Source organism: Chiloscyllium plagiosum, unplaced genomic scaffold, assembly GCF_037043375.1.
Source record: "Chiloscyllium plagiosum isolate Xiang-an unplaced genomic scaffold, Cpla_swu_hap1 HiC_scaffold_23, whole genome shotgun sequence".
Lineage (NCBI taxonomy): Eukaryota > Metazoa > Chordata > Chondrichthyes > Orectolobiformes > Hemiscylliidae > Chiloscyllium > Chiloscyllium plagiosum.
Genome location: NW_028270161.1, coordinates 60,886,033 through 60,903,126, shown reverse-complemented (window position 1 = coordinate 60,903,126; position 17,094 = coordinate 60,886,033). Strand labels below are relative to the sequence as shown.

At 42.6% G+C, this 17,094-nt stretch overlaps 1 protein-coding gene across 3 annotated transcripts in view; it reads right to left on the bottom strand.

Moving 5' to 3' along the window:
- LOC122561437 (dynein axonemal heavy chain 3-like) overlaps positions 1-17,094 on the bottom strand; it is a 557,691-nt gene that overhangs the window by 61,886 nt on the left and 478,711 nt on the right. For 2 of the 3 annotated variants that reach the window (XM_087999740.1, XM_087999741.1), the window contains 6 exons: positions 16,353-16,556; positions 13,669-13,799; positions 11,765-11,957; positions 6,983-7,161; positions 5,787-6,045; positions 976-1,101 (listed from right to left, as the gene is read on the bottom strand). In XM_087999740.1, coding sequence (XP_087855866.1) covers positions 976-1,101; positions 5,787-6,045; positions 6,983-7,161; positions 11,765-11,957; positions 13,669-13,799; positions 16,353-16,556 — 1,092 coding nt within the window. Of the gene's footprint in view, positions 1-975; positions 1,102-5,786; positions 6,046-6,982; positions 7,162-11,764; positions 11,958-13,668; positions 13,800-16,352; positions 16,557-17,094 lie in introns of those variants that run through there. The other variant, XM_087999742.1, reaches the window with a different exon arrangement.

Sequence of the window (17,094 nt, the reverse complement as noted above, 5' to 3'; positions counted from 1 at the left end):
CAGGCGACTGACTGTGTGGAGTTTGCACGCTCTCCCCGTGTCTGCGTGGGTTTCCTCCGGGTGCTCTGGTTTCCTCCCACAGTCCAAAGATGTGCGGGTCAGGTGAATTGGCCATGCTAAATTGCCCGTAGTGTTAGGTAAGGGGTAAATGTAGGGGTATGGGTGGGTTGCGCTTTGCGGGTCGGTGTGGACTTGTTGGGCCGAAGGGCCTGTTTCCACACTCTAATGTAATCTAAAGCTACTTCAACAGCACCTTCCAAACTCACAACTATCACCTAAAGGACAGGGCAACAGATACATGAGAACACCACAACCTGTGAGTTCCCCTCCAAGCGGCTCACATCCTGACTTGGAAATATGTCACCATTCCTTCCCTGTTGCTGGGTCAAAATCCTGGAATTCCCTACCTGAGGGCATTGTGGGTTAACCTACAGCATGTGGACTGCAGCAGTTCAAGAAAGCAGCTCACTACTACCTTTTCCTGGATAATTAGAGAATTGGCATGGGCAATAAATGTTGCCTCACCGGTGATGACCTCATCCCACAAACAAATGGAACACACATGACATATGTAAATAATAGAGTAGGCAAAAGTGAGGACTGCAGATGCTGGAAACCAGAGTTTAAATCAGAGTGGTGCTGGAAAAGCACAGCAGGTCAAGCAGCATCTGAGGAGCAGGAAAATCGACGTTTTGGGCAAAAGCCCTTCATCAGGAAGCCATTCTTGATGAAGGGCTTTTGCCCGAAACATCGATTTTCCTGCTCCTCAGCTGCTACCTGACCTGCTGTGCTTTTCTAGCACCACTCTGATATATAAATAATAGCACATTCCCATTCTTGTCCAGTACATTCTTGTGTATAGATGTGATAGATGAACATTTAACAATGGTCTAATTCAACATAAGTGCTAGACTAAAATGATAGCAGTGAATGTAAAACCAGGAAAAGTGACAAATTTCTCAAATCTACACAAACCTTGTCCAGCCTGATACAGCGTAGCAACAGTAGTGACTGGAAAGTGCTCAGACTGACGTTCCAGGGAGTGGGTAAAGGCATTTTCTCAGGCTGTGAGGAATCATAGATTTTCTTCCATTCAGGGAGCTGAGGACATTAAACATAGATCAGTTAGCAAGCACTGATTCAGGGCCCATTCGTATTACCAGTCAAGCAAATGTCAGAGTCTTGCTTGGGAAACGGTTCTGGATATTGGTTAGCATATGGGGAACTGAGATTGGGTGGTGTTGAGAGAAAAATTGGAACCAGAGTTATACTTCCAGATGTGTTACTATCTTGTCAGTGAAAACTTTATTGTCACAAAATACAGTGCTGTGTGGTACTGGGATACTGTTTAAATATTGATGTTATTTGGGCTGTCATGCCAAAATTCGAAAAGTTCAGGTTATGATGAGCATCTGATTTCTCCAGGTCCATTTGCTCTCCCCTTTCCCTGTCTCCAGGTTGAGTGATCCACCAGAGTCTTAGATGAACTGCCCCTTCCACTATATTGGTGGAGGGTATGTATACTACCCACTGAATGTAATGAATGGACTGGGAGAGCAATCAGCTCCCGGACGTAGACATGTGGGCATGGGAGAGAGAACTGGGTGACAGTCCTTATAATACAGACTACACACAGCCCTCACAAGACCAAGAAAGCAAGTGTTCCAGGGCATAGGCAAATTTTTCCAGCAGCTCTTCTTCACTCTGTGTTGGAAACCTACCAGGAGGCTCACCAAATATGGGACTGATTTACTGACATGGAATTGTTTACTTGAAAGGAACCAGAAATGGATGCACAGAAGGTTGAGAAGGAGGATTCTATAACTGCGAGGTTACACACGCTGGGTCTCTGCTGTCTTGAAAAGAGAAGGCTGACGGGTGACCTACTAAGCAGTCTAAAATGATGAAAGATTGTGATAGAGTGAATGCAGAAGAGCATTTCAACATGCGGGGAACAGCACTAGAGTCTGTAAGCAATCCATTTGAGAATTCAAAAAGAACTGCTTTCCCCACAGACTGGTGAGAATGTGGAACTCAAGACCACAGGAAACGGTCAGGATGAATAATAAAGATGTATTTAAAGGGATGTTAGTCTCGTGTTTGGGAGACTAAGAGATGGATGGTGATGAAGTTGCGATGGTAGATTGAGATGAGAAAGTAGAGAAGGATAGGAGGCAGCACAACTGGGGTATAAAACTGGATGAACTTATGTATATGTCATTATTCAGTATAAATATGTATTTCAGCACATTGTCACAAGAAGGCTGGCCCCACATTGTAACACACAACTGGTCCATTCTCCTTGCTTTTCTTTTAGGCAGTCCTTTGGTAATGAGGATAACTTGCTTGCACTCTGGTTTGATGGATTCTGAGATAGTTGTTGACTTCAATGCACAATCTGCAGACTCTGCCACGTTTGGCAGTGCTCAGAGTTGGAAAGAGGAGTTGTTGGGAGATTTGTCTGCACTATCTACCTTGACTTCACATGTTCTTGATATGTCTGGTGCCTTCCAAATGACCACCTCTTTTTGTGTGATCTCAAACCAGGGACTTACGTGAGTGAGTAGGCATGTTTTCACATCTTTAGGGATACCTTAAGGATCTCCCTTTGAGTGCTTTCACCATACTCCCAAAGTCCCCCAGGAGAAAATGAGGACTGCAGATGCTGGAGACCAGAGCCGAAAATGTGCTGCTGGAAAAGCGCAGCAGGCCAGGCAGCATCCAAGGAGCAGGAGAATCGACGCCTCGGGCATGAACCTTTCTTCAGGAATGCGCCTCCTGCGCTTTTCCAGCAGCACATTTTCAGCTCCCAAAGTCTCCTGCCATGACAGAGTTACAAGGTGGGCAGTTACTACTGGAGTCCGGTATCAAGAAGATGATCGACATAGAACATAGAAGAATTCAGCGCAGTACAGGCCCTTTGGCCCTCGATGTTGCGCCGATCCAAGCCCACCTAACCTACACTAGCCCACTATCCTCCATATGCCTATCCAATGCTCGCTTAAGTGCCCATAATGAGGGAGAGTCCACCACTGCTACTGGCAGGGCATTCCATGAACTCACGACTCGCTGAGTAAAGAACCTACCCCTAACATCTGTCCTATACCTACCCCCCCTTAATTTAAAGCTATGCCCCCTTGTAATAGCTGACTCCATACGTGGAAAAAGATTCTCACTGTCGACCCTATATAAACCCCTAATCATCTTGTACACCTCTATCAAGTCACCCCTAAACCTTTTCTCCAACGAAAACAACCCCAAGTGCCTCAGCCTTTCCTCATACGATCTTTCTACCATACCAGGCAACATCCTGATAAACCTCCTCTGCACCCGTTCCAGTGCCTCCACATCCTTCCTATAGTATGGCGACCAAAACTGCACACAATACTCCAGATGCGGCTGCACCAGAGTCTTATACAACTGCAACATGGCTCAACCAACAAAGTTGGTTTTCAGTGGTTAGTGACTCAGTGCTGAACACATCGGCTTAGGAGAAGTTTTTGCCAAGTTATTGTATAACTGAATTGTGGATTAGCCATTTTATTTATCTAGCTTTTATGTCTTCATCAATAAAAATGCTAACATTACGCTGATTTTATAGATTCTAACTGAACTAATAATTCTTCACTTTGGGGATAGGTAGCAATATCTATTCATTACTCTTAATGTGTTGCTTGCCAGTTAGAATAAGGCAAAAGCAAAGCAACCCAAGCCTATGCCAAATAAATCCCTGGGGTGTTGAGTGGAAATCCTGCATGTTAACAGCTTCCTCTAACAATGTGGTGACCAGCTCTGACCAGTAGGTGCTGCTATGGACAGCATTTTTATGGAACCTCTCCCAACTCAGCCACGATTTGGAGATGCTGGTGTTGGACTGGGCTGTACAAAATTAAAAATCACACAACACCAGATTATAGTCCAACAGGTTTAATTGGAAGCACTAGCTTTCGGAGCGCTCCTTCATCAGGTGGTCGTGGAGTTCGCAATTGTAAGACACAAAATTTATAGCAAAAGTTCAGTTAACCTGAGAATGTAACTTTTTTAAAAAGGTTTTGTGATTTACATATCATGGTCATTCTAACAGATGAGAGACTTAACAAACAATCAAGGTATTTTTCAATGTATAATTTCAGTTACATCACACTGTAAACTTTTGCTATAAATTCTGTCTCTTACAATTGTGTACTCCACAACCACCTCATGAAGGAGCAGCGCTCTGAAAGCTAGTGTTTCCAATTAAACCTGTCAGACTATAACCTGGTGTGTCATTTTTAACTTTGTACAACTCAGCCATCACCTAGAGAGGAAAGTCACAGGCTCAGGATCTCCCAAAGCACGTCCCAGATACTGGCGTAGTTCTGAAGTGTAGTCACTGTTGTGATGTGAAAACTACAGCAGTCACTTCAAACATGGGAAGACTCACAAACAGCAAATGACAATGATCTGTCTTATTGATGTTAGTTCAAGTGAATTAATATTATCCCCAAAATACCAAGTTCATTGTGATAATTTTCCCAGATGACCTCTCTTAGTATGTAGTTATATTTGCCATCTCTACCAATATGTGATACCTGGTTAAGGTAGTTTGCTGCCACAGTCCTTGTTGGGCCAATCTAGTACAGGTCGTTGTGGTATAATGGGAATTTGCTGTTAAGCGGTTGAAGAATTGGGGACACTTGCTACAGCATGAATGTGTATCTCCTACTAATTACAGTCAGTTCTTTGATAATGTGATAGTTTTGTTCTTGTGCAAGAAAAAAATCGCACTTTGAAAACAGTACTTAAAGTATTCATACTGTGATCATGTTACAGCCAATGTTACGCGATCACAGCGCTAACACCTTAAGCACTGTTTCCAAAGTGTGATTTTTCTTGCACAAGAATGCAACTATCATGTTATAGAAGAACTGACTGTAATTAGTAGGAGATAATATACCACTGTAGAATATCAACAGGGGGAAAAAAAACACTGTTCTTAGATACCAAGAAGATAAATTGTATTTTAGCATTAAATATAACTGCACTGCGTCAGGCAGAATGATTATGACCTCAAGGAGCTTTACAGATCCACCTGCTCTGCCCAAAAGCTGGAGTAGAACTCCTTGTCTCACAGTCATTAATAGAATATGGTGGAGACATTAGTAGAATAGGAGAACATTAACCCCTTTAGAGCCCTCTGGACTCAATATTGCGTTCAATAATTTTAGGATCTGAACTCCCTTATGTCCTGTCCCCCTACCACAAACACCAAGTCTTGTTATCACACAGTCATTACCTATTGTTAACCACTACCAATCTCCATTAACAGCTATTCACCATCCCAGCCAGATCATTATTAACTCCTTTCTTCTTGGGCTCTATCCCCACCAATTGTTTACTCCTTACCCTGTCCCCCCCACCCTATCATCAGCATATAAACCAACATTTTCCTAGCTACCATCAGTTCTGAGGAAAAGTCACTGGACCCTAAACATTAACTTTGATTTCTCTTCACAGATGCTGCCAGACCTGCTGAGCTTTTCAAGCAACTTTTGTTTCTGATTTACAACATCTGCAGTTCTTTTGGTTTCAATGTAGCCCTGGAGTTGTTTGTATGAACAGTCCTTCCAATCCAAACAATAACTCCCTCATATTCCAAACATAAAATGTGCTGGAGAAACTCAGCAGGCCTGGCAGCTTCTGAGGAGAGAGAAACAAGAGTTAATGTTTCAAGTCTGATGTGACTCTTCTTCACGTTGCTTTATATTCATGTCAGGCTCTGTATACTTACATGTTCTAACGCTCACCTTTGAACAGAAGTGGTTCTTTAAATCAGCGAAGGCAGGAAGTGTAGAGAGGCGAACAATTTCCCCCCAGGATTTGTTCTTCAGCCAGCTGGGGGCAGGATTAGGAAATGGGATCTCTAGCGCCACCCCTCCCGTCAGGAGAAAGCACCACTCATCATCATTCACCAGATTCAGACTCCTCTGAATGCCAATACACAGCAGGAATGAAAACAGCATCTTGTCTCGCTCAAACAGAGAACGGCAGACATTCTGGTAGATACTGGAAAAAGAAAGATAGACTGTTCTTACTCAGCTACATTCGGGGGATCTTTAAATTTTATAAAGCCCATTCTTGGACTGTAAGGAATATAAAAACTGAATCATGCTCATTCCGAACTCCCCCAGGAGGTTGGTTGTCTTTGTTTGATTTCAGGAGCAGTTAAGGGTTAACCCCATCAGTAGTGGGGCTGCTCCAGAATCCTTCCCACAGCACATGGTCAAGCAGCTGTTTGGGAGTCACAAATAGTGTTTTTTTAATCACCAATCGCTCAGCCTGACCATCCTCTCTTCCTCTAAGTGTTAAAATTGCGGGCTTTACCCTGAACAATTCCAGTAACTCAACTGGTCCTGCTAAGTAGCTTGTACCCTAATCAAATTCCTGATTGTAATTTCTAAACCAGCAGCTGCCATGTTAAATCAGCAGACTGGATCTACTCTACCCTTGTCCAAACTTGAACCTCCTGCCCTATCAACCAGCCATGGCTGGAGAGTATCCCAGACTGGGAGAGGATCCCTGAGGAGAGGATCTCAGACAGGGGGAGATTCCTGGGCTGGGAGAGGATTCTGGACTGTGGCAGGTTCCTTGGCTGGGAGAGGATCCCGGATGGGAAAGAATCCAGGATTAGAGAGTATCGCAGGCTGGGAGATGATCCCAGATTGGAGAAAATCCTGGGTGAGAGAGGATCCCAGGTTGGGAGAAGATCATTCACTGGGAGAGGATCCTGGTTGAGGAAGGATCCAAGGGAAGGGGATCCTAGCTAGTAGTCTGGATGGTCATTTCTCATTCCCTGACCCAGGGCTGGAGAGACTGAAGACAGCCTTCCCATTCCTGCAGGTCAGGTGCTGATACTATCCAGTGCTAACCTCTCACTGCAACGTAGCACAATCTCTCCACTGGCTCCACAAACAGAACTCCAATGCCAAGCTCCAGTAATTACCTATAAGTGAAGTGCTCATTCAGATTGCGTATCCGTTCATGGAGCACTTTAGAGGGAATGCTTTTGTCAATCGAGTTCATATAGAGATTGAGAAACCAGACAAGGGAATATTGGTACATGGGATCAATGTAAATCAAATTAGAAATGACAAAAAACAGCACACTGGAGTGGGTTGCTACCTGTAAGAGAACACAAAAAATAACAGTTTTAAAATTTGGGTGTGGGGTGTAGTGTGGCTCTGAAACATTCATTGTGGCCATTATGTTAATAGCTACAATGTGACTTGCTGTAAGATGCTTCTCACATACTCAGTTTTTCAATTAATCATTTAACGGTGTAAACGCTTCCAAATGACAGCCAGTTCCAATAACAAGCAGGAGGTGAGTTGTCACCAAGATTTCAGTGCATGAGTGAGAATATGTCAGCACAATTCATCATCACACCCAAAAACCATCATTTTATTCACTGAGCAAAGTGATCCAAGCAACTGGGGCAGGGAGTGTTATGGGGGTGAGAGTGGTCAAGGAGGAATAGTCAGTGTCGGGAGTGAGGGTTAGTTGGTGGACTGGGAAACAGGGCAAAAGGTGTGGACTGCAGATTAGAGTGGTGTTGGAAAAGCACAGCAGGTCAGACAGCATCCAAGGAGCAAGAAAATTGACGTTTCGGGCAAAAGCCCTTCATCAGGAATGGAGGCAGGGAGCCTCCAGGGTGGAGAGATAAGCGAGGGGGGGGGGGTGGGGAGGGAGAGAAAGTAGCAAGGAGTACAATAGGTGAATGGGGGTGGGGATGGAGGTGAGGTGATAGGTCAGAGAGGAGGGTGGAGTGGATAGGTGGGAAGGGAGATTGGCAGGTAGGACAGGTCATGGGAAATGGGGTTTGGTGGAGGTCAGCAGGCAGTCATTGGGGAAATTGGGAGTCAGTGTGGAGAATGACTATCAGTGGGAGTGTGCAGGGATTCTGGGCTCTGTGGTGGGTCTGGAAGCACAGGGGTTAGCAGGGCCAAGAGGAATCAGTAAAACAACCATGGGAAATGGGGAGTCCTATACTAGGTTATTCTGGGATGACTCTTGGTGTTGTGGAGTTAGTGTAGTGTCAATCAGCTGTATATATGTAATATCAGTAAGCACAAAACCCAGATTGTGTATGTAGGTCTGTGATATTGTAAACATGAAAATACTTGGTGTTGTTGATAAACTTCAAGACATTTGATTCAACAAGAACCCAATTCTTTGTGGTGTGTAGAACATGGCAAACATGTAGAAGATCACAAAGCACAACTGGAGAATGGGAGTGAGGGGAATGTTTCCTCAGGCACATCTTGCTAGGGGAGGAAATGGGGGGAGAAGATAAGATTGTGCAGACAGAATAACACCATCTCCTGCAGGAGGTAGTTCCTGACTCTCAGTAAGGAACAAAGATTCTAAAGAGAGAGATAAACCAATCATGGCTAAGGAAGTTAAGGAGAGTATTAAGTTGAAAGAGAAAACATATGAGGAGGCCAAAGTCAGTGTGAGCCTGAAGACTAGGATATATTCAGAAGCCAGCAATGGAGGATTAAAAAAATAAAAAGAAAGAAAATAAATGTTGAAGGCAAACTTATGAGGAATATAAAAACTGACAATAAGAGCTTCTTTAGATCAAAAGCAAGAGAGAGATCAAAGTGAACATGGGCCTCTTAGAAAATGAATCTTGGGAAATAGTTATGGGGAGCAAGGAAATGGCAAAGGAGTTAAACAGATATTTTGCATTTGTCTTAATGTTGGAAGATACTTTGAACATCCGAATGATACTAAACAATTCAGGGGAGGAATTAAGTATCATCACCAACACTAGAAGTAGTATTAGACAAGCTAATAAGGCTAAAAGCAGATAAGTCCCATAGCCCTGATGGCTTGCATTCTCGGAGCTAAAAGAGGTAGCTACAGAGATAAGTTGTTGGTATTTTTCCAAAAATCCTTGGAATCTGGATAAGTATCAGAGGATTGGAAAACTGCTCATGTGACACCCCTATTTAAAATGGGAGCGAGGCAAAAAAAAAAAACAAGTAACTATCGGCCAAGTAGCCTAACATTCATTGTTGGAAATTTATGGGAAACAGTTATTAAGTAAGGCATGGCAGAACAGTTGGAAAATCATAATCTAATCAAACAAGTTAGCATGGGCTTCATGGGAGGGAAATCATGTCTGACTAATTTATTAGAGCTTTTTGAGGAAGTCTCAATAGAGTGGATCCAGTAGATGTGTTGTATTTTGACCTCCAGAAGGCATTGACAAGGTACCTCATAAAATGTCAGGTCATAGAATAAGAGTCCATGGTGTTGACGGTATTATATTAACATCATTATAGATTAGGCTAATGGGAAGTAAGCAGCAATTGGGAAAAGGGGTTCTTTTTCGGGTTGGAATCTGTGACCAGTGGGGTTTCCACAAGGCTCAATGCTGGGACCACTATGGTGTGCAATATGCACTAATGACTTGGAAGTGAATGTTCTGTAGCCACATTTGCAGATGACAAAAAAAGGTGGAAAAACGGGTTGTGAGAGGGTTACCAGCAGTTTAAAAAGATATAATGATAGATTAATTAAGGGAGAAAAACATTGGCAAATGTGGTAAAATGTGAAATTGTTCATTTTGGAAGGGAGAACAAAGAACAGAATATTATTTAAAGAGACTAACTGCAGAAAGCAGATTGACAAAGAAGGATTTGGAGATATTTGTGCATAAAACTCAAAGCTAGCACACAAGTGCAATGTGTAATCAGGAAAACTAATGGCATGTTGGCTCTCATTTCAAAGGGATTGGAGTTTAAGAATAGGGAAGTCTCACTGCAACTGTACAAGTTGCTGGTAAGAACACGTGGAATACTGTGAACAGTTTTGGTTCCCTTATTTAAGGAAATATATCATTTCATTGGATGCAGTTTAGAGAATTTTCACTAGAATGATTCTTGGTATGGGGGGGCTTGTTTTATGAGCAAAGATTAAACAGATTGGGATTCTACTCACTGCAGGTTACAAGAATGAGAGGTGATCTCATCACAACATCACAGATTCTTAATGGGCTTGACAGGGTAAATGCTGAGAGAACGTTTCCCCACATGGGAGAGTCGAGTACCAGAGGGCATAGTCCAGGATAAAGGAACATAAAAATAAGACTGAGATGAGGAACAACTTCTCTCAGAAGGTGGAGTGTCTTTGGAATTCTTTGTGTGCATTTAAGGCTGAGATAGATAAATTCTTGACAGTAGTGGAATCAAGTTACAGGGAAAAGGCAGGAAAGTAGACATGAGGTAGTTGGATTAGCGTGATCCAACTGAATGGTGAAGCAGGCTCAAGGAGGCCAAATCGTGTAATCTTGTTCCTGTTTCTTATGGTCTTAAAGGAGCAGAGTAGGATTCAGATAGTAGGATCAGGATTGGATATAAAACAGGGGAAATCAGGGATTTATGTATAACAGTAGCATCAATGGATGGGATCAAGAGTCTGACATAAAATGCAATGAAACAAATAAAACAAGGGAAAATGAAAAAAAATAAGGTCAGAGAGATATTTAAGGACCATATCAAAGCAGCAACAAAAGAGGAACTGGAAGCATTTATGCTTCAGAGTCAATGAGGTCTACAACACCGAAAAATCTGCTCTGGTCACAAACAACCACCTAATGATTCAATATGTCAATTATATAGGTATATACATTTTATATAGGAATATAATTTGTTTATGGGTAAAATATCTATTGCTGATCTCTTAGCTTTCTTGCCTCCAGGAGCTCTACTTAAGGAGGGGGGAGGTGAAGGCAGTGGCCTAGTGGTAGTACCACTGGACTATTAATCCAAGAGCCCTTCCTGAAGAAGGGCTTATGCCCAAAACGTCAATTCTCCTGTTCCCTGGATGCTGCCTGACCTGCTGCGCTTTTCCAGCAACACATTTCCAGTATTAATCCAAGAGAACCTGGTAATGCCTTGGGGCTCTGGGTTGGAATCCCACCATAATAGATGGTAGAGTTTGAATTTCAATAAAAATCTGGAAATAGGTTCGGCGATGGCCATGACACTATTGCTGATTATTGGGGGGGAAAAAAAAAGGGAGGAAACAAAAATAAAATTTATTAAAAAAAACAAAATCGCATTGGCTCACTAATGAAAGAAACTGCCGTCCTTATCTGATCTGGAATACATGCGACTGCAGTAATGCGGTTGACTCTTAACTGTTCTCTGGGCAACTAAGGATGAGTAATAAATAATGGCCTAGACAGTGACACCCTTATCTAATGGATGAATAGAAAGTAAGGCAGAAAGGAGGGAGAATCAACCAACAGATACAAGAAAGAAATAGATATGTTTCTTTTTAAAAAAAGGGTTTTGTGATTTACACATGAAAGAAGTGAAACTATCACTGTATTCTAACAGATGAAAGGCTTAACAGACAATCAATTCTTCAATGTATAATTTCAGTTACATCACACTGCAAATTTTTGCTATAAAGTCTGTGTTACGATCGAGCCCTCCACTATCACCTGATGAATGAGCGTCGCTCCAAAAGCGTGCTTCCAATTAAACCTGTTGGACTATAACCTGGTGATGTGTGATTTTTAAACTTAAAGGACTGAATTGCCTACTCTCGCTCCTAATTCCTATGTTCATATGCACCTTTACTTTCTGAAACATTCATCAACTGTCTGATTAAACACAAAGCAATCTGACATCAATCATTGGGCAAACAAATTCTTCTAAACTAGAAATGCATGGAAGATTCTAGAATGCCAAATGGGCAATGGACTGACAGGCCTGTACCCATCCCTGGTTTCATCGATCTGCTTCTCGGTCTGTGTCGTGACTTGCTGTTTCTCCAAGATTTCCTGCGAGAGCTGTTTGCTAGACGACAAAATATTGATGGCTCGCTCGTCCTCCAGGATGTTCCCCTGCGACATGGACAGCACTTCCAAGATCTGATCCTCGGTTTCTTTTAGAAGCTTCCTGAGTATTGAAATTAGAATCAATCATCAGACTCAGTGATAGCGGTTGAAGGAAATGGGCCTGACACTATTTGGGATAAGGTAACCTAGTGTGGAATTACTGGATTTTAATGACATGCCCCTGTATCCTCCTCAGTAACCCCACTCCTCCAGCCTCAACTGCGGCTTACAGATGAGAGCCTACTCACTGGGAACAGTATTAGTCACTAAGTTATTACCTGGGCCATCAGGAGCATACATAATGGAAAAAGTAAAGAACTATGGATGCTAGAAATGAGAAAAAAAAACAGATATTGCTGGAGAAACTCAGCAGGTCAGCGGAGAGAAAGCAGAGTCAATGTTTCGGGTCCTGTGACCCTTCTTCAGCACATTCAGTACAAATTGGGAAATGTTCTAATGTACATTCCCGAACCCAAGAGAAAGCTCCATCTCATGTTTCAGTGTGATGGTGGGTCATCCGAACCAGAAAAAAAGTTTGAGATGTAGCAGGATTTAACCTGGTGCAGGGTCAGAGAAAGTGGATGAGTGTAGGGACAAAGAGAAGGGCTGTGATCAGGTAGGGGAAAATAAGAAGTCAAAAGAGGTAATAATGGAACATACAAATAAATAAAAAAAGATGGGCTTTGAGGCAATGTGAAAGGGAAAGGTGGATTCTTGAGTAACATGTTGCAGCCTGTATAATGAGGACCTAAAATCATCGAACCCCGTGAAGAGTCCTGAAATTTATAATGTTAGAGGGAAAAGACAAGAAGGTGTAAGAATGATCAGATCCGCTGTAGACAAACTGAATGGCAGCACAGGCTTGAAGGGCTGAATGGCCTACTTCTGTTCCTACATCTTATGGTCTTATGGTCTAACATGCATAGTCAGAAAGTAAGATATTGTTTCTCAAACTATTACTGAGTTTAATCAGACCAAGGCTTTCCTAAGTACCCACCATGTGGAAGTTCTGGTGTTGGGCTGAGGTGGACAAAGTTAAAAATCACACAACAGCAGGTTGTAGTCCAACAGGTTTATTTGAGAGCACTAGCTTTTGGAGCGCTGCTTCTTCATCAGTAATCTTCTACGCCACAGCTACCTGATGAAGGAGCAGCGTTTCGAAAGCTAGTGCTTCCAAATAAACCTGTTGGACTATAACCCAGTGTTGTGTGTTTTTTAACTCAGAATCCACAGGGAGATGAGGGAGTTTCTATATTCCAGTGAAAAATTGCTTTTCGATTTCAATTTGAGTTTCTAGAATGGGCAAGTTGAGATGATAAACCTCTATTCTTTGTGCTGCACTGAAGACAAAACGGTTTCTCTCCGTTAAGTATAAAATCCATTTAAACATCTTAAACATGACAATGAGCTCTTCTTCAGAGCTCAATGGAATAAGCCTGGTTTAAGGAATTTGTGCCTATAATGAGCCCAACAGTCCTTCCAAGGTGAGTAAGTGCTCACTGAAGTGTAGTGTCCAGACAAAATGCTATCCTCAAGCTGGGTCTAAGCAGAACATTGGAACTTGCAATGTGAGTTGCACAAAGAACTTTCTTCCTAGTCAATGCTAAAATATGTGTAAAACAGTTCTGAATCATTTATATTTACCACTGTTTCAGATGATGAACCTGGTCAAACTTAACCTTTCTTTGTGCCAACATCCGGTTTGGTTTCAGTGTGTGATACTGTGACCAGAGCTGTCACCCTGGGTCTGATGCTGCTGTTTTCACTTGTACCTGTTTTGTGCCCTTTCCAGATAAAGAACTTTCTTCTTTTCCTCCAGTTCCGGTTTCTCCTTCGCTGTGACGATATTCAGCAGCTGGTCCTCCAAGCCGACAGATGTGATCATGAAGTTCAGGAGAGTGACCTGAAAAATCAAAGATGTCACTTTGAGTTTGGCACCATCCCTGCCCATAGCAGGAATGAAATTTTCCTAGAATCATTGAGTCCCTACAGTGTAGAGACAGGCCATTTAGCCCAACAAGTTCACATTGATCTCTGAAGAGTAACCCATCCCGACCCATTCCCCTCCCCTATTACTCTACATTTACCTCTGACTAATGCACCTAATCCACACATCCCTGAACACTATGGGCAATTTAGCATGGCCAATTCACCTAACCTGCACATCTTTGGATTGTGGAAGGAAACCTGCATAGACACAGGGAGAATGCGCAAACTCCACACAGACAGTCGCCCGAGACTGGCATCAAACTCAGATCCCTGGCTCTGTGAAGCAGCAGGCGCTAACCACTGAGCCATGCCTTCCTTTCTAAAAGAGCACAATAAAAATAGTTGTAAATTACAGATCATTTGGAGACACAGGTGCTATGACAACACACACTTTTTTAATGTATGGAGCTATCGATGGCACTGGCTGAGGTTCCAATTGCTCCCAGTCCTGTGGTTGAGCAGAAATCTCTCCCACTCTCTGTCCCTGTGGCACATGTTGGAAACAGGTATAAATTAATCCTTAACTTGTTTGGTCATGTCATGAACACACCTTCTTTAACCACAAATCCTGGAATGTGACTCGAACCCCCCTGACCTGCACATTGAAACACAGGACTAATATTATATGAGCTCCTTAACAAACATTACATTTGCACAATATGTTTTACTTTCTTGTGAGGCTAAGTGGAAGGGTGGAGGAAGGGGAAGTGGGTTAGGGTAAAAGGAAAGGGGGAAAGAGTGGGGGGGGGGGGGGGGGGAGGGGTTAGGGGAAAGCAGGAGAGTGGGGAGAGAGGGGAATGATGAGAGGGCAATTGGGGAGTGAGGTTGGACCGACAAGGGAGTTGCTTTCCTCCTCTTTAGTGAAAAAATTCAAACAACAAACTGCCATTCCTAGACGTCACAGTAGAGCGAACATCCAACAGGGAACTTCAAACCAGCCTCTACAGGAAAACAACACATACAGACCAAATACTGAACTACAGAAGCAATCATCCCAACACCCACAAACGAAGCTGCACCAGAACATTATTTCAATGAGCCACCACACACTGCAGCACAGAGGAACTACGCAGAGCGGAGGAAAATCACCTATACCGTTATTCAAAATGAACAGGTATCCAATGAACACAGTCCGCCGATTTCTCAGCAACAAACCCAAACAAGCAGACAAAACACTTCCAGAAACCCTAGCTACTCTCCCCTACTTCAAAGACATTTCTAAAATGACTGCCAGACTACTCCAGACCCCTTGGCATCATGGTAGCCCACAAACTCACCAACACACTAAAACAGCAACTAATGAACTTGAAAGACTCTATACAGACAACAAGCAAAACTAATGTCATTTACAAGATACTGTGCAACAACTGTAACAAACATTACCTTGGACAAACAGGCAGAAACCTAGCCACCAGGATACATCAACTAGCCACAAAACGACATGACCATCTCTCACTAGTATCCTCACATACAAATAAGGAAGGACACCACTTCAACTGGGACAACATATCCATCTTATGACAGACACGCACGAGAATTCCTAGAAGCATGGCATTCCAACTGGAACTCTATCAACAAACGCATCGAGTTAGACCCCATCTACCTCCCCCTGAGAAAAAGAACAGGAAATGACATCAGCACAGGTAATGACATCACCAACCAAAGAAACCCAAACATATAAATTGAAAGCAGGAATTATCTGCAGTGCTTCACCTGGAGGCTCACTGAAGGTCTAGTATGGTGATGAAATGTCTAGAAATGAACCTTCCAGCTGAATGAGCAAACCTACATCCAGAACCTCAACCTAAGCTACAAATCTTCTCAAAACTCGCTATTACTGCTCTGTATCTATGTTTGTCCTTTCTCTAAAACATCCCACGTTACCTTTTGTTCTGTGACTCCTGTGATCTCTAATATCCCTCACCCTCTAACCTTCCCTGACCTCCCTTCTTATCCAAGTGTTTTTCCCCTACTTTTCTCGTATTATAAAATGTGCCATGCATTTACCTCTCTCTTCAGTTCAGAAGCAGCATCATGTTGCACCCAAATGTTAACTCAATTTACTTTTCCATAAACACTGCCCATATCCCTGAGGTGAACCAGCTCCAGTAGCATTGTTGCATCATGGTCCTGTATATAAAGATGGCCCTTTGCAGTAACAACATCAGCAAATACATTTGAGAGTAAACCCCAGTGATTAGCAGGCACCCCTACAGACACGGCATTGATCCTATACTTATATCCTATAAACTACATAGTAGGACAAAAGGGCAGGTGACAGGTCTACAGGCATCATCTTGTGGTGTCTGCTCCATATCTCTCTGGCTGTAAGAGCTGACAGGACTAATTGGAGGGATTCACCAGCTCAGGTTTGTTGGAAACATTCATAGGGAATAAACAACTCGATTTTTGCACCAAACCAATTTTAGCCGTCCCGGTTTTGATGTGAACTGATTGATGGGTCTACCTTGACAGAAACCTCTGGGAGGTAATGGGGGTTTCGAAGCCGGGTGGTCATGTACAGCTTGAAATCTTTTGAGTATTGTACAACTGTTTCTCCAAGGCGAATGCAGTCCATCCCTCTTTGTTTAAAAGTTTGTTTCAGCAGTAATGGCTCCAGAATGGGATCGAGTTCTTCCGAAAGATTTTCAATTAAAACTGGATTTCCAAACTAGAAGATAGAAACTAATAATTTAGACAGTGTGCTAAGACATGGAACATTAGAGACTCTATCATGCTTATTAAATTGAGTGCTATTTTTAGTAGCCACATAAGGGAGAAAAGAAAAACAACAGTGAAACAGTCTGAAAGTTGTCTGACTGATTTAATTTGATTTTCTTTCTCGACATCTGGGTTTGGAAAAAAATAACTTAATGTTTGATTTTGTTGAGCTTGCTAATTGCTAATGATTATTCCTTGATCTGTTTAATGAATGCAAGTTTTCATATAGATTAATTGAGGAACGTGTGAAATCAGTGATGGGTAAGTGGATGGTGGTTCATCTTCGGGGTCAATTCTGGGTGTGATGCTCACTTGGAAGTTTCACATTCTTAAGGTGGGACAGATGCTTAGGCAGTGATATGCAATGGGATACTCTGTGTCCCAAAGTTTCACATGTCCTGACCCATCTCCCTTGGCTTTGCTTTGTGTGAATTTCAATTACATCTATCGACCATATATTTTCCTCAGCAACAATTCATTAACTGACT